Genomic DNA, 26,455 nt, shown 5'->3' on the forward strand with positions numbered 1-26,455 from the left:
ATAATGTGTGAATATACATACGTTGCAGATAGAAGTTATCAATGCTAAGCAATTTATGCTTTTCCTATGTTTAAATATGCAATATTAAAATTGTATACATATATTATATATATATATATATACATATATATATAATGCGTATATATGTAAACATAAAATGAGAATTTATCAAATTCGTAATTTAATTATTTTTTTTAAGATGTTACATCTGATCATCTACGTTTGACTCTCGTTAGCTTTGATTTATGTTAGTTATATGTATATTCTGGTATTGGAAAGCATATATCAAAGCATATATCACTAATATCTGTATATTTGACCATAAAAAAACATATCTCTTTTTATTAAACGTAAAAAAAAGGACATTTTTACACCATTTTGTTACACGTAACAAAAACAGATGAAGTAGCTACATACACAGTACGACAAATATGTTCCCGGACACGAACCACATCTCAGCAACCAGTGGCGACATCTGTGCGATCATTTTTAGTGATGCATTGCGATCGTTTGCAACAAAATCACGTACTTTTTCGATCATTTCGGGTGTTCGAATCAAAATTGGCCGTCCTGATTTTTTGTCATCTTCAAGGGTCTCTCTGTCTTCCAAAAAACGCTTATGCCACTCAAAAACAGCTGTACGACCTAGATATTGACTGCCGTAAACTTGTTGCATCGATCGGAATGTTTCTGATGCACTTTTACCAAGTTTTGCGTTAAATTTAATCATTGCTCTTTGTTCCATATTAAAAGTTCTACCTAAGTTCGACCAAAATCTTGTTTAACATGAACTGTCATATCTTCGTTATATGTCAACCAAAATGAATGAAACTTTGACAGATGATAGCAAAATGTTCAACCTTTAAAATACATGTTTGAACGCACAGATGTCGCCACTGGTTGCTGAGATATGGTTCATGTCCGGGAACATATTTGTCGCACTGTGTACGTATGTGAATATGAATTAAAAATATATTTTATGTTTTGTAATGTGTGTACATCATAATGCACATAAAATATAATTCTAATATTCACTAATGTGTCTATATTATATCTGCATGAAAAGTTAAGTAATTTCTATCTCTCTTTATTATAGGCCTTCTACAATAAACCATTATAAATCAGAAGTCAGAAGCTAAAAATCAGTCAATTTTTAGCGTCTGACTTCTTATTTATGGCTGATTTATGGCTTATAATTGTAAAAGGCCCATTAAACATAATAAAAAGAAATGGAATAGCTACATATGTATGTGCAATGTATTACGTACTGAAAATACATGTTACATCTTAAGTTAAAATGGCATTGGGAATAAAGGAAAAAGTGCTATTACATTACACATGTATACATGTATTTCAAATACATAGTTGCATCCGAAGATATATCTAAGTCACAGTCAGAGTGTTCGTTTAGTAAAAATATACTTATTGTAACTTGCTGTTAGTCAACGTACACATTGACCTATAAGTGTATACATTTACTAAAACTTTGAATATACTTATACAAGGTGCGTCCCAAAATTTTCCGAACTTTTGAAATAAAACAACAACGGTTTACTTTTTTTTTCAAATTCAAATTGTTTATTCAAAGTAGTCCCCGTCGGACTCAATACAACGTTTGGCACGATCTAAAAGCATTTCAAATGAGTGTTTTATGTCGTTCAAAGGCACGTCCTTCAGAATAGTGGTACAAGCCCTTTGGATGTCTTCTACGTCCACATACCGCTTTCCTTTCATGGACAAATGCATTTTGCCGAATAGGTAGAAGTCACAAGGTGCCATATCAGGCGAATACGGGGAATGGTTGATTGTTAAAATGTGATTTTTAGTCAAAAAATCAGTGACAAGTGTCGAACGGTGAGATGGCGCATTATCGTGTAACAAGCGCCAACTTCCTCCTTCGCGATATTCTGGCCGAATACGACGAATGCGGTGCACCAAACGCTTCAAAACGCTTACATAGAATACAGCATTAACTGTTTGGCCTGCTGGAACGAATTCTTTGTGCACAATACCCTTGGAATCATAAAAACAAATGAGCATTGTCTTCACTTTTGACTTCTCTAAACGCGATTTTTTGGGTTTTGGGTCGTTTCGCGCCTTCCATTCCGCGCTTTGACGCTTGGTTTCTGGATCGTATTGAAAACACCACGTCTCGTCACCAGTAACAATGCTATAAAGGAAGTTTTGGTCCTTTTTTGCTTCCTTAATAATGTCCTTTGAATGTTGAATTCGATGCATTTTTTGGTCGTCAGTCAACTTGTGTGGAACAAATCGTGCACAGACTTTTTGTAGGCCCAAATGTTCGGTCAAAATGCGATAAATCGTTGATTTGGGGATGTTCAATTCCATTTCCATGTATCTCACTGAAGATTTTGGCTCATGCTTGATGAAATTACGCACAACTTCGATGGAATTTTCGTTAATTGTCGATTTTGGGCGACCTGTATGTGCGTCGTCATTTATGTCCTCACGACCGTTCTTGAATCGCGTATACCACTCATAAACACTGGCACGGGCTACACAATTATCACCATAAACTTGTTTCATCAAATTATTGGTTTCGGTAAATGTTTTACCAAGTTTAAAACAAAACTTAATATTGGCTCTTTGTTCGAAGTTCATTCTCGTACCGATGTATACAACATACTGACACTTGAGACGCCATAACTTCGTTTCCACTGAACCAAATGTCATGAAATTTTTACTGGAAGTCAGCTAGGGATGTACCTTTCAAACGCGCAATCGAACACACGAATGGCGCCACCCGACCTATCCCTATTGAAAAAGTTCGGAAAATTTTGGGACGCTCCTTGTATACATTTCATAAATGTACATCATACGAAAATTATGCATGTGACTATTGACTGTGTAATGTATGTTATATATATGTATATATATATATGTATAACAAATATATTATGTAGAATGTCCAAAAAAACCCCGGATTTAGGAGCTGAACATAAAGATGACTATAACTAATCGTAAAGGAATATGAATTGTACTTGTATCGGCATGCATAGTACGCCAAAATATAATGCGTTGACCTATGACTATTCACGTTCTACGATTCAATTGCGGTCATCCTTGTGCTATAAGACCAATACATAATGTTTTTAGAAAAACGCTTCAGACAAAAGTTGTAAGGTTTCAAAGAAGCTGTTTACTGATATTCAGTTTTTTTCTTCATTAATTTCTTTGTTTCGGTCAAGCGATCAGCTTTCGATTCCATCATGACAATGCATCTATTCATATTTCTTTAATTGCAGACGCAAAATTCTACAAATTGGTTCTGTAGTTGTATTTCACCAAATTTGATAATCGAAATGTCTCTGCCAGTAAATTAAAAATAGTCAGCCCACGAATGCCTCTGACATTTATCTATAACTAGCCAAAGCACGATTTACGGCTGTGGCATTTTGTTAGTTAGTCAGCCAACGATGAACGCCTCTAACATAATTAGGCAAAACGCAATTTATTATTATAACATTATTTTGAATACAAAGCGCCATTACGGTTTGAGTATTGAAATGTTGAACTAATATATATATATTCATATAAATGAATTAATTTTAGAAATAATAATTGCACGCCGATATGGTTGTCGGACTTTCAACGTAATCAATCTAAATTATTAATAATCCCCCCAAATTTCCCCAATTTAATCTTAAAAAACTGTAATAAACTTATTGAAAAATATCATATCAGCGCGCAATTATTATTTCTGAAATTAATTCATTTATATGAATATATTATATATTAGTTCATCTCAATACTCAGACCATAGTGACGCTTTATATTCAAAGTAATGTTATTTAACATAAACGATTTTTTTTCCAATCTTATTATTATTATATTAGGTGCGCAACTAAGTTTCCGCTGTTTGTCAACAGATGGCTCCAGCAGTAAGTGCTGGTCGATTCTGACATAACCTAAACGTCATGAACCAAGCTTAGACATATGGTAAACAAACCGCTTTGAAACATTAGTGATTTTGTTTTTACGTCATATTCTTTTGGTTGTGTGAAAATGTCTGATTTTGTGCCAAATAATCGTCATATGCGGGAAGTATTGATTTTCTTCTTTCATTCGAAGAAAACGGCGGCTGAAGCGCATAGAGAGCTCCAAAAAGTTTACGGAGATGCTGCTCTAAGTGAAACAACGTGCCGAGATTTCCGTCGCTTCAAAGACGGTGATTTCGATGTTGACAACCGTCTGCGTGAAGGAAGGCCAAAAACCTTCGAAGACGCTGAATTGGAGGCATTGCTCGATGAGGATCCGTGCCAAACGCAAGAAGAGCTTGCTTCAGTATTAGGAGTTACCCGCCAAGCCATTTCCAAACGATTGCATTGGGAATGATTCAGAAGCAAGGAACTTGGGTTCCTTATGAGTTGAAGCCAAGAGACGTTGAGCGTCGTTTTTTCGTCTGTGAACAACTGCTCCAGCGACAAAAAAGGAAGGGTTTTCTTCATTGCATCGTGACGGATGATGAAAAATGGATTCATTAGCAACCCAAAGAGAAGAAAGTCATGGGGGTTGCTCGGTCATGCTTCTACGTCGACGCCTCGGCCGAATATTCACGCTGCGAAGGTTATGCTGTGTATGGTGGGACCAGGTCGGTGTTATTTATTATGAGCTGTTGAAACCGAACGAAACCATCACTGGGGAACAGTATCGACTTCAAATGATTCGATTGAGTCGAGCACTGCGCGAAAAACGGCCACAATACGCGGAGAGGTACGAAAAAGTGATTCTACAGCATGACAACGCTCGGCCTCATGTTGCCAAACCCGTTAAAACCTACCTGCAAACGCTGAAATGGGAAGTCCTACCCCACCCGCCATATTCTCCAGATATTGCACCGTCCGATTATCACTTGTTCCGTTCGATGGCACATGGTCTGACTGACCAGCAGTTCGACTCATATGAAGACATCCAAAAATGGCTCGATTCGTGGATAGCCTCAAAAGATGAACAGTTTTATCGTGATGGTATATGAGCTTTGCCAGAAAGATGGGAAAAAGTAGTAGCTAGATGGGCAATACTATCAATGATTCATTTGTAACCATTTTTTCACAATAAAGTTGCATTTTCATCAAAATAACAGCGAGAACTTAGTTGCACACCTAATAACATTTAACTATATCACTTTTATGATAAATAAAAGTGATATTTTCATGAATGACATAAAGATGCTAACTTTTTTCATTCTGGTTTTATAGGATGCCTTCCAACAAGAAACACACATCACAATAACCAATTTTGGCCTTATAGAGTGCCTTCCAACAAGAGACACAGTGTGACACGGTGCATCATTACAATCTTGTTCGCCAATACAAGGATGAGATAATTACTGTATTGTACTGAGTCGCTTGTTAGAAAGCACCTGTTACGTCTAATGTTGTTGTTGAGATTTTTCTCCATTTTTGAGTCAATGTATTTAAACAATTTACTCGGGGATTAAGTTGTGCGGTTAAGGATGCGGTTCACTGGGAAGTACTGGATAATTTAAAGGAAGGGTAATCTTGAATCCGGTGCCAAAAAAATCGCGAAGTTTATAGGCGAATCTACGTGGATCGGGCTTTGGAATGGTTTTGTAATTAGGAAACGTGAGGTTGACCTCCAATTTACTTAGAGTGTAGACAGGTTCGCGGAGTGAGTCTATTGGTTTGTCTTGGTCTAGCAATTGCGCAAGTTTTTGGAAATAGGAGAAAGGATCTTGATTTGAAATAAGGGCCGATTTAACTTGGAACTCATATAACGCCGTTATTTTCTACACATAGTGTCACGCAAAACGATATATGTATGCATATACATATATACACATTCATACAAAAAAATTTTAACTTTTCACTCTAAGAAAAAAGATACATAATCGATATTATGGTCACATTATCTTCTCCTTAGCAACTAATTAAAAAAGGCGTTCACTGTATCTAAATCCACGTTATTGTAAAAACTCTTTATTATCTTTGAAGTTCTATTATTGATAGTCATTTAAGTGCATTCTCCAGATTTATTCCACTAAAAAAAAAAAATACAAATAGATGATCAGATATATGAAGCGGTAAAGTAAAATTCTATATTACATTCTGTGGCAAAAACGTGATCAGTAAAGTCTTTGAAACTGAATGTAAAAATAATAAAGTAATATTTTAAAAGTACATTACATTCAGTAAAATGCATTTAGTTATTAATATGATGTTCAATCACCATTATTAAGAAATCACCATTATTAACATACAATATTATGTAGGAAGGAAAATATTTTCATGACAATTTGCTGCAAGGTATGGTCGCATGTTTCTTATATTGTGACGCTCTTGAGATGCATGTCCGCGCGTGAGCGGTTCGGCCATCAAGCGTCGAGCGGTTGTGAAGGAAAAGTAGGCAACATTTCAGAAATCGACTCGAAATGCGTAACTAATTTCGACCACATTGAAGTACACGTATATAATTTCTATAATTTTATAAAAAGTATATTTAGAGTAATATGTTTATTAATAACGTTATTTATTTATAATTTAAAAAAAAATTATGAAAAAAGGAAAAAACAAGATCGAACATAAAATCTTCAATATTCTGATCTTGCACCCAACGCCCGAGACGCACCACGCTGAGTTCTTGCGGATCACCTCGACGAACGCGGTAGATATAGTGCACGGAAAGTCGTAAACTATATCTCATCAATGTTTATGTATATTGTATATCTTATCAATGTTTATGTTTTGAAATCATTTTTGCTATTATACGTTAATGAGAAAGATATATGATTTAATAAAAAAAAAATGAAAGAATTTTAATTCACAAATAGGGTTGCCAGTTCTCCATTTTTTTTTTGTCAGACTTCGGTTGCTTGGACTAATATTTAATACTCCAGCAGATGACAAAAATTGGAGATTTTCACATCTGCTGAAGTATTGAATATTAGTCCAAGAAACCGAAGTCTATCAAAAAAAAAAAAAAAAAAACGGAGAACTAGCAACCGTATTTGTGATTTAAAATTCTTTCAATTTCTGTTGTTTTGATAGAGCGAGACAGAGAAAACAGGTAGAAGCTCCGATTGTAATCGGTTCCCGCGCGGACATGCCGAACTGGACTCGTCTAGCAAAATAATGAGTCTGTCTCTGTTCTTCTCTCTGTGGTTGCTTGTTTCTAACGACCGAAAATATTTTCTCGGCGATCTCGGCCGCTTGGCGTGTATCATAAGGGAGAAAGAGACATTCTAGATAATACATAATTTTTATTAAATTATATTAACTTTTTGCCCTATAATTTAAGTTACGATGGCGCTTGCCATAATTAACAGCCTGAACGTGTTGTTTATGTTTGGCCCGATACCACGGCTCTCATTAATGATATTTATGTTTGGCCCGATTTCTTTATCACGAGTTTCACACGATATTGTAAGTGAAAGGATTAATCATATACCTTTCTCATTAATGTATAATAGCAAAAATGATTTCAAAACGTGATAGTTGACGAGATACAGTTTACGATTTTCCATGTATTTTATGTACTGTTCATAGAGGCGATCCGCAAAAACTCAGCGTGGTCTCGGGCGTTAGGTGCGAGATCAGAATGTTGAGGATCCTGTTTTTTCCTTTTTTTTGTAATTTTTTTTTTAATAAATAACGTTATTAATGAACATATTACTCCAAATATATTTTTTAAAATTATAGAAATTATATGTGTACTTCAGTGTGCTCGGAACTAGTTACACATTTCGAGCCAATTTCTGAAGTGCTGCCTATTTTTCCTTTACAGCCGCTCAACAGTCGACGGCTGAATCGCTGGATCGCGCGCGGCCGTGCATCTCAGGAGCGACACAGTATAAGAAACATGCTGCCATACCTTTCAGCATGAAAATTATCATGATAACATGACAACATTTTAGCATGAAAATTATCATGAAAATATTTTCCTTCCTACATAATTGTTATTATTTTCTTAATAATAGTAACTGAACATCATATTAATAAGTAAATACATTTTATTGAATATAATGTACTTTTAAAATATTACTTTATTATTTTTATGGTACATTCAGTTTTCTCTTTCAGTTTTCAAAGAGCTACTGATCACGCTTATGTGCCACAAAATGTAATATCTTTTAATATAGAATACTGATAATATCAATTTAAAGCTAATAAGAGTCGATACAGAACGAGATGCGTAATTTTAAACTGGAATGATGACTTAACTCCAATAACTCCGCGATGTCTTCTTTATTCAACATGTGAATAAAGAAGGCATGTTGAATAAAGAAGACATCACAGAAGACTAAGGAAAGTAAAGGATTGATAATTTGCTGGAAGGTATGGTCGCAGTATATTTCTTAGTGCAATGTTCCTGAGATACACATCCGCGCGCGATCCGATGCAGCTCAGCCATCAGCGGCGGCGGGGGGAAAGAAGGCGACGCTTCAAAAGTCGGTCCAAAATTTAACATGTACTCCAATAACTATAGGAAGAATACTGAATCACTTCAATAGATAAATAAAAAATTATTTGTATATTGCACATATAAAGCATATATAAAAGCTTTTTGATTTGTTAATTATAAAATTATATTGACATCATTCTTATATTTATATTAATCATCGCACTTTTGCGACTTGATTGATTATTAGAATTTTCATACATTCGGATAATAGTTATATTATAAAAAAAACATTTCATAGAAAGTATCGATCGACATCAAACGTAACATTATTACAGAAATATGATTTCTTTTCAGATTTTTTCTAAAGATAAACAGATCTCATTTACATATAAAAATATTGGTTTTCTGTCTATTCGATGTATACCACGTCGAATTATTTTTTGCTACAATTGTCGGTTTAAAACTTTTAGAACTTTTACACATATAATTTCAATAATTAAATAAAAATATATTTAGCCTGTAATATGTGTTTATTAACAATGTCACTTATTTAAAAAAAAAATTATGAAAAAAGTAAAAAGGAATTGATCATGAGATCTCTAACATTCAGATCTCGCATCTTACGCGTGAGATCACGCCGAGGTCTTGCAAATCATTTCTATGAACGTGGTATATAACGCTCATGGAAAATCATGGAAATATCAATATCTTATAAATTATCGTGTTTTGAAATTATTTTTGCTATTATACATAAATTGGAGGGATATAGGATTAGTATAATTTATTAAAATTTATATGTTATCTATAATGTTCCTTCTCCTCTTAATTATACACGTTGAGTGGTCGAAATTTCCCAGAAAGCATTTTCAGTCGCTAGAAACAAGCAACAAGAGAGAGAGGGAGGGGGAGGGGGAGATGGAGGGAGGGCGGATGGAGGAGGTAGGGGGAGAGGGGGGAGAGAGAGAGAGAGACTCTGAAGAGACTAGACTCGCTGTTTCGTTCGACGAGCCCAGCTCGGCATGCAGATTACAATCGGAGTTTCTATCCTTTTTTGTTTTTTCTCTGTCTCACTCTTTCGTACTTCTGTTTTAATAATTCATTCTGCAATTCAAGAATGTGATTTCTATCGATTCTGGTTTGGCATCATCGCCGATGCAGCAAGGAATGATTCCTTGCTGATTCCTTTTCTAAACAATGATCCTGATATATATTTCTATGTATACAAAAATATATTATTATTATAGCGTTTCCAACCAATAATATATTGTTAGTTTAGACAATGATTCAATCCTTTCTGTAATTAAATAGCGGTACTTCGCTTGTGCGCGATAAGAGGAATGGCGTTTCTTACTTAGTCAACATTTCGACATCCGAGTCGAAATGTGCTATATATAATAATTTCAGACCTTGCACGTTTAAAATTTAGCTGGCGATTTACAGAAAACCTCAAAGAACAATACTATGCTTGTAGAAACGAGTTATGAGCTTTAATATAAGAGCAATGAGTATTCGAAAATTTCATTTATACGTCTGCTGCTCGTCGTTTCGACATCCGAGCAGAATCGAAGCTCAACCGAAACACAAATCGCGTTCCGAGCCCTGATATATGTATGAGTAAATAATTCAGTAAATAAAGTTTAGACATATGTTGTATATATGTATACACACACACACACACACACACACACACGCACGCACGCACGCACGCACGCACGCACGCACGCACGCATACATACGCACACGCGTGTGTATGTATGTTTATTATATACATATATATATATTAGGTGTTGGAATTAATTCGTAGCGTTTTTAATGAAAGAATGTTATTTATTTCACATGAGCATTAAAAAATACATTAATGAAAGTACTTCCCATCACTTGTAAAACGCTACGAATTAATTCCAACACCTAATATATATTTTATTTTATATATATCCATCAATGTAACTTAAATGTAATTAAATGTAACTAAATAAAATATATGTAAAAGACAGAATAGTGCAATTAAAAGTTTGGGAGTACAAATTAGTTCAGTCCGTTTTCCAAAAGATGGCTCCGGCTGTTGTGAATGGTTCATAGTGACAGCTGATTTTGGCGTTTTCAGAGAGGTTAGACATCTGCTAATAATATTCAGTTTATATCGCTTTGAGTTTCATACAAAAACCTTGATTTTTACTGTGTTTGAAATGTCGAATTTTGTGTTAACCAAGCAGCATTTGCGGGAGGTTCTAATTTTCTGCTTTAATTGGAAGAAAAGTGCAACTGAAGCCCATCGAATATTTGTCCAAGTTTATAGTAACACTGCTCCAACTGATAAATCATGTAGGGAATGGTTTCGACGTTTCAAGGATGGAGATTTCAGCGTTGAAGACAAGCCTCGCTCTGGACAGCCAAAAAAATTCGAAGACAAAGAATTAGAGGCATTACTCGAAGAAGATTAGAGTCAAACGCAAGAAGAGCTTACAGAATCATTGGGAGTAACTCAACAAGTCGTTTCTGCACGATTGAGAGCCATGGGAATAATTGAAAAACAAGGAAATTGGGTGCCTTATGAACTGAAACCGAGAGACGTTGAAAGGCGATTTTTCACATGCGAACAGCTGATACAAAGACAACAAAGAAAAGGTTTTTTGCATCGGATTGTGACTGGAAATGAGAAGTGGATATTCTACGACAATCCCAAGAAGAAAAAAATACTACGCTAAGCCCGGTCAATCGTTGTCATCGACCTCAACATCAAAGCCGAACATTCATAGTTCGAAGATCATGCTCTATATCTGGTGGGACCAAAAGGGTGTTGTTTACTATGAGCTGCTGAAACCTGGCGATTCCATCGGTATTGGCTACAATTGATTCGTTTGAGCCGTGCATTGCGAGAAAAACGGCCGAAATACGAGCAAAAAGATGATAAAGTTTTTTCTTCGTGACAACGCTCGATCTCATGTCGCAAAAGTCATAAAAAAATATTTGGAAACGCTCAAATGGGATGTTTTACCGCACCCGCCGTATTCTCCGGACATTGTTCCTTCTGATTATTGGTTCCGAAGGATGCAGCACGATTTGGCAAGTCACCGGTTTACTTCTTTCGCAGAAATTGAAAATTGGGTCCAAAATTGGATTGCCTCCAAAGACGAGTCATTTTTCGAGATGGAATTCGAAAATTGCCTGAGAGATGAGAAAAAGTAGTAGCCAGCGATGGACAATGCTTTAATTAATTTGTTCATTCATTTTGTTTTGAAATAAATGCATTTTTGAATACAAAAAAACGGACCGAACTAACAATAATTATGCAACAATATATTTGTACTCACAATAATTATCTTTATTTGTATTCATATGTAAATAATACGTACGTATTATTTCTTGTTTATGAAGAAATTATTTCAACAAAATTGAAATAACTAATATCATATTTATAATAACTAATATCATATTTATTTTATTATTATTTTTCCTCTCAAAAGAGAAAACTTTGACCACGGCACGTAAGAACGTTTATTGATATGGGCCTGAATAGGTCCATAATTCAGATCATTTCTGTAATTCAGCGACGCACTTTTCATGACAGCGCCGCTGTCAGAATATCGCGGAACTAAAATACTGCTTGGTTTCATGGCTTTACGTCAATTTCACTAATAATATACAAACGAAATTTTCGGATACTCTTTTCTCTTATACTAAAACCCCTATCTCTCGTTTCTAAAAGCATAGGATTGTTCGTTTAGGTTTTCCGCAATTCGCTACTTTTTATTAACGTGCAGGATCTGAAACTCTTACAGGTATATGCAGCACATATTGTGACGTGTTGATTAGAAGCCGATAACAAAACTGTAAGTCTTCAATTTTCTTATCATTTTTCGTATCAAATATAGCTGATGAATTGCGTTGTTGTTGATACTTTAATTGTGGAGAAGGATTTTTCAATCCTTAAACACAATTAAGAGAAAAGAGTTTAATAATTAATGATAAAACAGGACACTCCAGCATCCTCTTAATATCATTGAGTATTTATTACGTAAATTAGGTTTATTAAAAATGTTTGAAAGATGTATACTTCTTACAATTTTTTAATGTATATTATTATACATATATCATACTATATTTATATCATATTTACATTATTGAGTATATAAGGTATATTGTAGTGTTTAAATAACGTATATTTATTACACTATATTTAATCTATATTGTTATACGGTATAACAATCGTTTACTATTTTTATTTATATCAATATTAAACCATTAGTACGCATATTACATCAAATTTATACCATTAGTGTTTATTTAATTTTATAAAATATATTGTTTATACGTATTATATGTTATGTATTTTTGTAAGATCTATTTACATATTTTCTTTTTTTTTCAAAGTGCATTTTCTCAAACATCATTTAGTACATCTTCGAAACATCGCTACATGCCCCATATCTTGATGAAGAATGCATTGACATCAACAGCAAATTTCAAATTTCTGGATTGGGATCGTTGTAGGATCTATATCTCATGTGCAAATTGCGATTGGTGATAATTGAGGCAACCGCATATTCATACCGCATGCTACATGGAAGACGTTCATCGAGAGATATCGAGTGATTAATGCAGTCAACAGTCCCATCATCATCACTGATTCAAGATCTAAATGTGGAACTTGTTAAAATATATGAATAACGTGAAGTTAACATTAAATGCACATGTTTGTATATGAAACCAACAACTGTGCTTTTCTTATTTGAGCTTGAGCAATGTAATGAACATGTGTTCTATGAAGTGAGTCAATATACACACGGTATTTGTAAGAAATTCGAATATTTTATCATTTTTAAGACAAAATTGTATTACTAATAAAAGCGATACTGCAAATACTTTCTACAAAATTTATGATAAAAATTCTATTATAAAATGTGAACTAATAGGCTATGATTTAAATTATATTGTACATACTGCATGATAAATAAATGTATGTTAAAATATATATTCTTTTCTTCTAAAATTATTTTATCCTTAGTATCTTCGCCACTTCTTCTTCATATCATCGTAGTATTGAATTAGTCAATAAGAAAGCGCGCTTGGCCATTTGTATTATATTAAAAAAAGAATAAAAAAAGAATATTATTATAATTAATGTTACTAGGTTAAATTATTAAAAATTCATAAAAATATTATCATAATTAGTTTTTAAGTTGTATCATTAAAAATCATAAATTCCATATCTATTTAATTAAATCACGTGCAAGAAGAAAAGACAACGTGGAAGAGAGCGCAACGGGAGGAAAAGAGATCGCAAATAAGTATAGGACTGCAACGGGTAGACAAGAGAGAACTGCATCCTACAATGGATAGGAGAGAGAGGACAATAAGTTAGAGAGAGAGAAGGAACGAAATCCTCTTCTCCCTCTAATACGGATCTCCAGTGACGCGCTTCCTTCTTTCGAATGTCTGTGACTTCGCCCTCCCCACCTGCGCAACATCAAAGCCATCTGCTAATTGCTGTATTCGTGAATTAGAACCCGTACTATTATCTTACCAGAGTGTTTTAAAATTATATTATCAAGAAAATATTTTTTGTAATAATGTAATCGTTACTCAAAAAAAGAAGAATAAAAATTGCTTTCTCTCTTAGCAGAATAATATTTTTCTGCATTTTTTTACACTATCGCTCATGAAAGTTCGAACATCTGCATAAATTTCATCGAATGATCGTGTAAAAAAATTAAGACATAAAACAGCAATTGTATTATTTTTGAAATATATTTTAGATCACTTGTACACATATTAGCAATTTCAAAAGCTTTATAAATTAGTTTTAATTTTGTATGTCAAAAAATATTGTTTTTACTTCGTACAACATTGATGATATAATTAATAAATTTCAAAAATTCGATCAGAAAACACAAATATGGGCTCGTGCTACAGTGTATGTTGCCAGCCTATCCCCATAAGTGAGGGAGGATAGACTAGCAAAAGCTTTATAAATTATTTTTAATTCAATTTTGATATAAAATTAAAAATAATTTATAAAACTTTCGCAATTGCTAGTATGCGTACAAGTGATCTAAAATATATTTCAAAAATAATATAAATCCTGTTTTATGTTTAATATTTGTCTTAATTTTTTACACGATCATTCGATGAAATTTATACGGAAGTCCGAACGTCCATGAGCTGTAGTATAGAAAAATGAAGAAAAATATTATTCTAGTCCTAAGAGAGAACGCAATTTTTATTCTTCTTCTTTTGAGTAACGATTACATCATTACAAAGAATATTTTCTTGATAATACCGGGTGTCTCAGAGCACCCGTACCACCCTTTTAAAAGGTAGGGATGTGTTTGTACAAAAAAATGGTTCAGACAAAATTTGCAGGATTTCGGGAGATCTATCTGATGGTGACCTTGAATTTGACCTTGAGGTCGACCTTGGGCATAACTCAAGGTCAAAGTACCGTTTTACAAATGTAAACCCTTATTCATGACATCACAAATGAAAATAGCGGAAAATTTTACGTCCGAATACGTTATCAAGCCTAGGTCAAAATTACCCTTAGACGTCATGTGGAGGTCAAGTTACTTTTAGAGCACCCGTACCAACCTTCTAAAAGATATGGATGTGTTTGTACAAAAAATAGTTCAAACAATACCAGGTATTTACATAGCTATGATGCATCCATCTGCTGGTGAATTTGAATTCTACCTTTAGATTCATTTGTAGTCGTGTACATCGATTTTTAAAGATTCCTAATTATCAAGATCTTGAACAGTCGATGCCGCCTGTGTCAGCGTTACCCAAGATGTACCACGTGGAGGTCACAAGGTCGGACTTACACCTCGTCGGGGTGCTTTTTTAAGGTGGTTCCCCTTGCCGTCACCTTTGTTCGTACGCATGTGTTCAGTCTAGATTTTCGAAGTGTCCTCCACGTGCATGTATGCAGGCTGTTATTCTTCGTTGAAAATCATCCGTCACCCGACAAATTTCGACAGGATCTAGAGACTGAATGGCTTCTCGAATTCTGTTCTTCATGTCTTCTGAAGTCGTAGGTCGTTCGCGGTATACGAGGTCTTTTATTCTTCCCCACAAATAAAAATCCAAAATTGTAAGATCCGGTGATCGTGGTGGCCAGTTATGTGGACCATATTTACCTATCCATTGGCCGCGAAATATGCGGTTCAGTTGTTGACGAGCAATGACAGACGTGTGGGCTGGACATCCATCCTGTTGAAATCACATATTTAGACGTAGTTGAAGTGGAATATCTTCAAGTAAGTAATAAACTTATTGCGAAACATATTGCCTCGGCTAATTTATTAGCCTTTTAAGACTAATTTGGGAAATTTGGAGGAATTATTGATATTTCAGATTGATTGCGTTGAAAGTCCGACAACCATATCGACATGCAATTATCATTTCTGAAATTAATTCATTCATATGAATGTATATAATAGTACAACATCTTAACATTCAGACCGCAGTGGCGCTTCGTATTTAAAGTAATGTATTTAACATATACGGTCTTGTTTCTAATCTTATTGTTTAAACGTTAATACTCGTTAATTATTGCGAGCATTGCAAAATATAATAGTAGATGACTTTTCGACTCAGTTTAGTCCGCTCTACCTCTTCAAGACTGGTGGGATCATAAATTGGAGCTACCCTATATAATATTTCTGTAATGTTATATAAAATATGGCAAAGCATTTTTAATTGACTGCTGCGATCAATTAAAAATGCTATGTCATATTCAGTCATTCCTTTCTTTCAGTGTGTTACTGTGAATACACTAGCATAATTATCATATTTTCCTGCTCTCAGTGTTACCTAAAATCAATGAAGTGACTAAGAAAATATATATGATTTCAACATTTTGTCTTCTGGAATCATACTATGAGTCTTCAAATTGATACAGTGTAGAGACTCGGACCGGACCGAAACCGATAACCGGACCGAAAAGTTGTGCAGGTTAATGGATCGAAACTGTGACCGGACCGAAAATGTTTTTCGGTTAGGTTTCAGTCCAGTTTTCGGTTCAGATTTTTTAATTTCTTCGTTATGTACGATCGTCGACTACAGCTACCAAACATACATATCTCCATGTAGTAATTATATCCTTACGACCGAGCGTCGGCTGGTGAACAATAAGAACAATGCGTTCCCCTTTTACAATCGAAAGAGAGAGGAATGCTCGCCTGTGATTGGTCGATTCTTGCAACACTTATAAAAATGGATGAAGTCTGTCCTTACTCCCATGATAGTCAGTAAATAATTGTAAAAGGTACGAGAAGATCGAGAAGTTTATCAAAATTTATTCAATGCGCATGCGTAATCTATTTTTATATCATGTTTCTTTTGCCACTATTTACTGACTCAGAAGAGATCAAGAGGGAAGTAAGGATAGTCTTCGCCCATTTTTACAAGTGTTTTAAAACAATCTCATTATTTGGTTTTACCTAAATTCTCTCTATTTATAAATGTTATGCAAGAAACTTTAACGTGTCATTTCTCACTTATGATGTCACGATCCAATGTTGCCATTGCCATAGCGATCACAGAAGAGTCTTAAAGAGGAAAAGGATTTTAAGTAGCAATATTACAGGTTCATGGAGTGTTCATGGAGTGTACTTTTTTATTTCCTTGCTTGATTATGATAATTTACATAAGAATAATATTTTATTTTATAGAAAATTATCAAAAAACTGTAAACGACCATTGGCGACGCTATAAATCGTTGACGTAGTCGATGTAGATGACGTCCCAAAAAATAATAAAAATGAAACAGCAGTAAAGAAAAAAAATAATCTGTTTACTTTACACTAGTTTAGAGTTAGAGTGCTTATGCCCGTTTCTATCAATGCAATTTAACTTTAATTTCGGTTCAATTAACTCTTCATTTTTTCTAGTTTTAAAAATTAAAAAAAGATGAAGAGTAAGGATCTTAACAGAAAGACTGACTTATAATCTTAAGACAATATTTCATGATTAAGACTCAATCCCACAATTCACGTTAACTCTTAACTATGGTCAATTTATTCCTCATCTCTTTTCAATTCTAGAATTGAAAAGAAATAAAGAATAAGTTGCACTTCGATTAAGAGTTAATCGTGAGTTCTGGAACTGGACCTAAGTCTCATGTCTTCAATAACGCACAAGAACTGTCTTAAGATTATAAGTCAGCCTTCTGCTAAGGCCCTAAGTTGAACCGAGATTAAAGTTAAACTGCTTTGGTAGAAACAGGCCTTACATTGCTTAGTGCTTACATATCTCCAATTCAATATTGTCTTAAAATAAACATGAATTTCCTTAAATATGCAATTTATGCTTGTTGTATTACCTTTCTCTACAGTAGATAATCATATACCGTGAACGAAAAAAACTTAAATCCAAATGGTTATGGTCACCGATATGATTATCGATAAAAGAATCGAAACCGCTTGGATTTCGGAACCGAAATTTTTTAATCCGGAACTAAAAAAGACCGAAAAAAACCAAAAGCATTATTGATAAAAGGAACCGGAACCGAAATCGAAAATTAGTACAACCTCTGACTGTGAAATTTCATTTCGATCCGAGTTCTTGATACAGTATGACTTTAGAAAGTATATAATTATAATTATAACAATGATGTAAATGTAATTATAATTGTAATTATATTTATATATTATAATTATCATTATATATTATAATAATTATTATATTTATTATAATTACTATAATTGTAAATATTTAACTCATATATATTAGAAACAAAGCCTTAAGGAATCGATAATGATGCGTACATCGCATTGTGCACATCGCATTTTTGGCGGAGAACATTTTGACCGCGTATATCTTTGAGCAAACAAGTTGTGCTCATTGAGACATTGGTTCAGAATAACAAGAAAAACTATAACATATCAAAAATTCAATCAATTCGACCGAAAACACTTTCATATAATTTATGTGGGGTCCTTTATTAATATAATTTAATTATTCGCAATTAATATTGTATAAATACCACAGAAATATTATATAATATTACAGTAATATTACAGTATATTTATGTAATTTATTTTCACGAATATTCTAATATTACTGTATCTCAGTAATATTTATGTAATATTTTTGCTATATTGCATTGTAATATTACAATGGAAAATAATATAGCGAAATATTACTGTAATATTACATGTGGATAATGACGTGAAATTTTAAGCATAGGTTAGAAACAGTCCTACCAATCTAAAAAAATAAATGTTTCTTTGATATTCGAAACGCTTAATTTAAATAAGCCAATCCCGATACTTTTTGCTCACATGATAAATTCCTTTTTATGCATGATGCGCATAATATCATTTTATCTTTGATAATTATCGAATATTAAAAAAAGGTAAAATATCATGTGTTTCCTTGCGTGAAACGGAACGCATGCACAATATGCATTCTATCATGTTTATATCATTGTAATCTCTTTTTTTACAGCAAATCTTCACGTATCCAACCATTAGCTCGATGTCTGGAGTAATTTCGCCGACTAACTTATCTCTATTCTCGTCTCCTGTTTCGGTAACGAGACCGGTAGCAACACAAAGGTCGGTCACTAATATCCCACCACGTTGGAATACTGCGCCATTCATCAATTTGGAAGACGATTATAACATGATTGCACCGATTATCACTGGAACAAGCAGTGAGCCATCAGCCACTATAGAAGAAGGTGAAGCTAAATTTTGTGTCTTGATCAGCACTGAATAGCAATATCATGTTTCTTCTTTTTGCTTAAAAAAAGATATATTTAAAGCTTAATAATATAATGATCTGCTCATAATTGATTATCAGTAATTACTAAGAAATGGAAGTAATTCATAACGAAGTTATATAGTTATATAGTTACAAGTTACTTTTTTGGTAATTTACTGACAACTGCGTTACTTTTTTTTTTTAATTGTAACGGTAACGTATTATACATTTTTTGTAACAGTAACGAATTTTACAGTTACTTTAACCATTACTTTTTGTACTTATTTGACATAATTTTCGTTTATTTAATCTTGAATCTTTAGATAGTATTCATAATTTATTTTAATTTTAGGACTATTTTAATCTTAAGATGTTCATACGCCTCTGTGATTAATTTATTTATTAAATTTAAGATAACTTATTGTTTTTTAAATAAAGACATTTTAAGGGGATGCTAAAGTGATAATTGAACTTGATCAATGTCAATCAATGTCGTAGTACAGATTTTTTTTAATTCCAAATAAAAAAGTCGATAATAGTGACATTTTTAATTTATTTCTAATATTATCGTTCTGTCTCACTCAACGCATCTGTCCTTATCTAACATATTGCAACGCTATCTCTTGCAAGATCGAACACCTACTACTAGACACAGTTACTGCTTTGTTTATATCAGTCTTCAGCTTTTTATTTTAGTTTTATAAACTCAGTATGTAAAACACTGGGTACTGATTCGAACCATGATGGAAGGGATAACATGTACAGTGGACAGTGTCTCTTTCTAAATCTCTGCCCCCTCTATGGACTATTCATAAGGAGGAAGCTACCAACTATGAAATTATGGGACAGTTCATTTTTATTTAAAAAATTTCTTAAATACTGTATTAATTCCCACACAGCACAAAGTTCCGTTTAAGTTTCCAAAAAGTTCATTTTGCTGAGCTCTAAGGTAGCTTATAAAATTCGGCAAAACGAATTCCCAGGGAGTTGATAATGTTAAGCTCTCGGAAAGCTTACAAGAGTCGATTAAATAAGCTTCCAGGGAGTTCATTTTGGTGAGCTGGTATAGCTATAAAATTTTTATAGAATAAAAATTAAATTTTTAACATTGGTCATTGGCTGCATTCAACAGAATGTTTATTTTGCAATTGCGGGAAGTTTTCTTTCCAATGGATACGTCCAGATGCGCAACTACTCACTGAGTGGCTAAGTAGCAATTGAAGATGATTGGTTGGATTTTAAAGTAAGCACCAATCATCATCAATTAATCGACATCCGTGATACTGCCATCATTTCGCAATCTCGCGAGAGCATGTATCATAGAGTAAAAAAAAGGAAATCAAGCGGCCGGTCACAAAAAACTTGGGCTTGATTTTTAGCTTCGGAAAAGTGTTGTACGAAATAACAGATCCGATCACACCTATCGGAGAAAACTGTTAAATTAGAGGATTTGATAAATATTTTTTTCCCATTTTCCTGCAATTTTACAAATTTGTGTATTTTGTATGCGTAGAATATATTTTGAGAACGAAAATTGTTGCTCAAATCTCGTTTTATTTTTTTTTAATTTCAAAGTTTTTTGATGAAATTAAAAAACAATAATTTAATAATAATTTATGATTATGCATGCATGTATGTATTTTTCAATCAATATTGATACATTTACTTTCTAATCAAATAAAATGAAATTGTATACGAATTAGAATTTCTGCACTAAAAATAAAACATGTACGTGTATTCCATATGCATTATCATGTGGTATGTATGTACTTCTAACTATCTCCGCAATAGCAGATCGAATCACATCATCCCGATTTTCATGTTCTTCTAAGTCATGTTTTGAACCCACTTTCGATTCGATCCTCGAGTTTTGCCGAATCTCAATAAATCAGTGGTCTGTAGTCTAATCAGTGAATCGAAAAAGAGTCTGGAGGATAATAAGTGAGTCGAAATTAGTCAAAATCAGTATATCGGTAGAGTTGACCAGCAGTCAATTTCTAATGAGTACAGACTGCCAATCGGCATTTAGGCTGCGCGTGGGTTGATGAAGTAAAGGGCAGGAACCAAGCTGAAAATCAGCCGAAATGTGCAATTAAATCCCAGCTCAGGACTAAAGACCCATTACAGATCTGACATTTGATCTCTTAGATTATATTCCGGCCATATTTGTTCCATCAAAGGAATTGGAAGAAACGGAGGCCATTTTCAAAGGAGAAGATTTGATCTCCTTTTTACGTGCCACATATTTTATGATTTGGAATAATCCGTTACGTGATTTATATGTTTTAATTACATGCTTTCATTATATAACTTTGTGATGTGATTCTTTTCAGTAAGGAATCTTGGAAACTATTCTGATGCTCGTAGGGAGCTTCCAAAACACGATTTCCAAGCTTCCTGCGATCTTAAATGAAGCTTCTAGAGAATTCTCAAAAGAGCTTGCAGAGAACTCCAAGCGAGTTCCTTTTATGTTGAAATGAAACTTGCAAAAAATTTTATGAGCTCCCTGAGAGCTTAAAAAGAGTTCTCTGAGAACTTAAATGGAACTCCCAGAAAACTCTTAAAAATGAATACAAGAATTCCCGGGAAGTTCCAAGCGAGTTTTTTTGAAGTTGAAATAAAGCTTACACAAAAAATTTTTTAAGCTCCCTGCGAGCTTAAAAAAAGCTTCCTGCGAACCAAAATGAAGCTCCCAGGGAACTCACAGAAGCGGACATAAGAGAGAAGCTCAGTGCAAGTTTTTTTTGAAGCTTAAATGAAGCTTATAAAAATTTTATGACCTTTCCGGGAAGTTCCCCGAGAGCTCCTCGTGCTGTGTGGTAAGACACAAGATGCTAATGGCAAGATACTAATATAGTCCTTGGATTGACTTATGACATCTTAAGATTGTACTAAAGACAGTAAATGTAAGAATCGACTATGAATACCGATCTGTGTCGATTCGTGACGACCTGTTTTATCGTGAAGTTGGTATTGAATCTTTCCTTGTGCAAGGTGACGAAATAGGTGATAAAATATTAAAATTAGTGCTATTAATACCTTCCTGTGTGATGCATTCTTCCACCTAAAGTGATCTTCATCTTCTTCGAAATAAAAATCACGAATCATTTCTGCCACAAATTCCGCAATTTTTTTTCAATAATTTCTATTCTTTCAGAAAACTTGGAACTTTTCATTTTTTCAGTCAGTTATAGTTTGTATAAAATTCGACCACAAATTTTTAGATTTAATTATACCTTGTTTTGAGAGCAACAAAGATGTTGTTTTGTCTTACTCAGCAATAATAATCGCATTTTCCATTCTATTAGCATATGCGATGTTATCATGAACATTTCTAGCGTTTTCCATGCTGATAAATTTTATTGAAATGCTTCTTCAGTTCGGAGAATCGCTGCGCGCACGAGTGAGTCGAATGCTTAATGAAGTGAGTAATATTTCGACTGGCGCGCGGTCTATTTGGTTCAAAATCATCATCCGAAATTCAGAATCATCCACCCAGATAATAATTTTAATAGTAATTTTAAGATAGTAATTTTACCCACCCAGATAATAATTTTATCTTTAACATTTGGTGAAATAAGATGAAATTTACAATGATATATTGATATTTTCCTATACAGTACGTTTTTCAAATTATTACAATAATTTAAAAAACGTATAGGAAAATATCAATATCTTCATAAATTTCATTAAAAAAATCGATTTCTTCAAAACTATGGGGGCCAAAATGGGGGGGCTGAAACGGCCAAACACGTATATATTTTTTTTTTTCACTTAAGAACAGCCTGTGAAAAGCATCAAAATCTCTGACCTGATGTTCCTTATGAATTCATAAATAAAATAGAAGACATCGTAAATAAATGTTTATTACCAATTTTTTCTACATACGATTCTTATAATGCTATACATCATTTAATCCGCCAATCATCTCGCTGTTGAAGATTTCCTCACTTCCCCTCTGCTTAGGAGCGTTCAATTTTCCACGCGAAAGGAGTCTACCTCACCTCCCTCTACTTAAGGGAGTACGATTTTCCCGAAGTGAGGCCCACCCCATCTCTTCTTCTCCCTCCAGCCAAGAGGCGACTGATTTTCTTCTAAATAGAGAAATACACTTCGCTTCACATAGAAAGTCGTATGCCCCGTGATAGGAGAGGAAGGAAATGGACCGCTTTTTGCATGGAAAATCATATGCCTATCAGTATATAGCAGAAAAAAGACATTATTTTTTAAAACTTTATTAATAACTTTTGAACGAACACAGTGACCACCATCTGAAACTTTTTAAAAATAATTCAAGGTTAGACTTTGATAACATATGTCAAAATCAAAGTCATCGGCGTAATATCCGTTAATCCGAATAATTACCTAAATTATTTGTTTAATGTTGTTTAAACTTTTTTTTTCCGTTTCTCTATCTAATCTAAATTACATAACGAATGTGAAATCGCTTTCTTATCATTACCATTAATTGTTACTCGTATTTTTCGAACATAAGTAGATAATCGACACATTATAATGTAATTAATCTCATATTTCTCATATTCTTCATTATATATGTTGCTTCCGTTTTTACTTTTAAGACATAAATTTTTAATGATCCATTCGTCTGTTTATATCTTCTACACTTTTATGTATTACGTAATTCAATTTGTAATCGTTTAATAGAAGAAAATTTATTCCGCCTTAAGACTCTTGACTAGGCGCGGCGGCCATGTTGGAATCGTGACGTCAGAAGCGAGGAATGACAAAATTAGGTAGGATAAGGAGGAATTTATTGCGTGTCATTTTTAAATAAAGACAATTTGAATGAAACGAAATGACGAGATCACTTGTAAAAATCGATGAAAACTATCGTTTTCTTTCTTGACAGTCAGTAAATGGTCGTAAAAGGCACGTAAAGTGAGTCTATATTCGGATAGAAATACACGATCCGACAGCTGTTGAAACGAGTAAAATATACACTTTTACATATAAAATTCCAAGATAACTTTAGTTTTCATTAATAATTATGATTGATTTGATAAGTACGAGACAAGTCACATTTTCACAATTAGGCAAATAATAACGAAATGGCACGCAATATAAATTTCGTCATCAAAATATCACTTTTCCACGCCTATAAGTTCGACCATTTATCGTGATGCGGCGTTGTAACACACAAACAAGCACGAGCCCATGTCCGTGTGCTCGATTGCGGCGCGCCGAGAGTGAATGAGACAGAGAGCTCCTTCTCCCACTAGTAGCTTGTTTCAAACCACTGAAAATTCTTTCTCGGCAATCTCGGCCTTAGGCATCAATAAGGGGTGGGGAGCATCCTAAATAACATATAAGTTTTAATAAAGTGTAATAATAGTATGCCCCTTCTCTTAATCCAAAATAGTATAAATCGTGTTAAAACGCAACAGTTTTCGAGATATTTAATTGTTTACGATTTTTCATGCGCGTTATATAATATACCTTTCCTTCATAAACTCGAGTAGCAAGAATAGTTCAATAGAAGTAGAATTTTACCAGAAAAAATTATAAACCAGCATTTCTTTTCAAAAAAGAAAGTCTCGAAAGACCATCAGAAAAAAAATGCGTATATTCGAGACTCGAGATTTGTGAAGAAAATATGCGAAAAAAATCAAATAGTTGCAAAAAACGTTTTTCACTTATAAAACGAAAGATATTGATTGTATGAAAAAAAAATTGGTATAAAAAAATGTACATATTCGAAATAACTACAAAATGAGACGTGGAATATTAAGATCTATTAGTTTAGTAGAAAAAAATTTTAAAAACACCAAAAAAGGCCTTTTTTCACTCATTCATTAAGATTTAAACGCAAAGCTTTGAAATTCTCATAAAATGTAGTCCTCGTAATGACGAACAAATCTAGTCCTGAACAAGCCTGAAAATGTTCATTAATTTTTGCAAAAAGCCATTTGTTCACTAAAAATCTATCTATGGATTGACTTAATTCCTTCTTTGAGCAATTGCATAGTAATTTACAGAGATTTTGCCTCTTCAAGAGTTGCACTATCATGTACACTTAATAACAAAATAATTTTTTTGCAGTTAAACTATTATAAAACGACTTTAAAAAGTGGGTATCTTTTTCCGTGTAAAAAAACGAAAATAATTTCGTTAATATGTATCATATCAATTAGCCGTGTGAAGCATTCGAAAACTGATATTTTTTTCTATGAATTTAAAAGAAAAAGATTATCTTCCGATTATTAGGAGCCGAAATAATAATTTTTTTTTTAAATTACTGTGGCTCTAGTGTTTAAGATTAAGAGTTCGGTCTAGCACCAATTTATCAAGGAAGAATTGAATTTTTGTTGTTGAAAAACTCTCGAATTTTTTGCTGCCGAAAAAATTTATTTAAAACTATTGGAAAGTTGAAAAACGCGTTTGAGGCAGTGCGCTGGACGAAGTGACAGAAGCAGGGTTAATAAAACATGTGTAAAAAAAAAATAAAACATTCAGTTTTTTTTTGTTTGAAACATGTTTTTAATGTTTTATATATGTTTTATATATGTTTTAAACAGCTTTAGAAAAAAATCGCGTTTAAAACAAAAAAAAACATCTTTTAAATATATTTATTATATTTTATTAAAACGCATTTTTACTTTCAAGTATTTTGAAATGTTTCTGAGATACATTTTAGTATTCAATTACACCTACTTCCTCATTTTTCTTAAATTTGAGTGTATTATCACATAAATATATGTATATTTGAATTGTTGTTTGCTATTTAATATTTTATTTGACTATATATATTTTAAGTTATGCAAATTTAAACAATAACACGGCATTTTACTAATGTGTTTACTTTATGCGTATTGATTACTCACGGCTTCTTTTTTGAGATTTTTATTTTAAAATAATTATTCCTTGAACTAATTGTAGTACTAATATTAATTTATAATTTACGTTACTATAGATTTCTGTAGGTGCCGAGCTGCTTATTACAGAGTGTTTGAAAAATAATGATAAATATTTCGTATAGAGGCAGAATGGATAAACTGAGAAGAAAAGTACTCTATCATTTTGTAATTTTTGTAATAGTTAACAAGATATCAATTGCTAAAATTGAAACAAAAATTAAAACAAAAATTGGCCTTCAATAATATTTACTCAAATACTATCAATTTTACAAAAAAAACTGCAAAAGACAAAAATTGTTTATTTTCTTCTCATAGAACTCTACGAATATTTTCAAAATTTTTTATTGACTTTTTAATACTACATTTTCTCATTTTTATCAATATAAGAAAATACGGTATTAAAAAATTCTGAAAAAATTCTTAAAAAATTCTTAGAGCTGTATGAAAAGAAAATTAACAATTGTCTCTTGCAATTTTTCTGTAAAGTATTC

The 26,455-nt window shown here is 33.1% G+C and overlaps 1 protein-coding gene and 1 pseudogene across 9 annotated transcripts in view; both read left to right on the forward strand.

The window, feature by feature from the left end:
• NfI (Nuclear factor I) overlaps positions 1-26,455 on the forward strand; it is a 380,015-nt gene that overhangs the window by 346,713 nt on the left and 6,847 nt on the right. For all 9 annotated transcript variants that reach the window (XM_087410461.1, XM_087410479.1, XM_087410439.1 and 6 more), the window contains one exon: positions 18,832-19,066. In XM_087410461.1, the coding sequence (XP_087266587.1) occupies positions 18,832-19,066 (235 nt within the window). The remainder of the gene's footprint in view (positions 1-18,831; positions 19,067-26,455) is intronic.
• LOC147910839 (uncharacterized) lies at positions 12,754-13,656 on the forward strand (annotated as a pseudogene).

The sequence above is a fragment of the Acromyrmex echinatior genome, chromosome 1, assembly GCF_024713525.1.
Source record: "Acromyrmex echinatior isolate Ae372 chromosome 1, ASM2471352v2, whole genome shotgun sequence".
Taxonomy (NCBI): Eukaryota; Metazoa; Arthropoda; class Insecta; order Hymenoptera; family Formicidae; genus Acromyrmex; species Acromyrmex echinatior.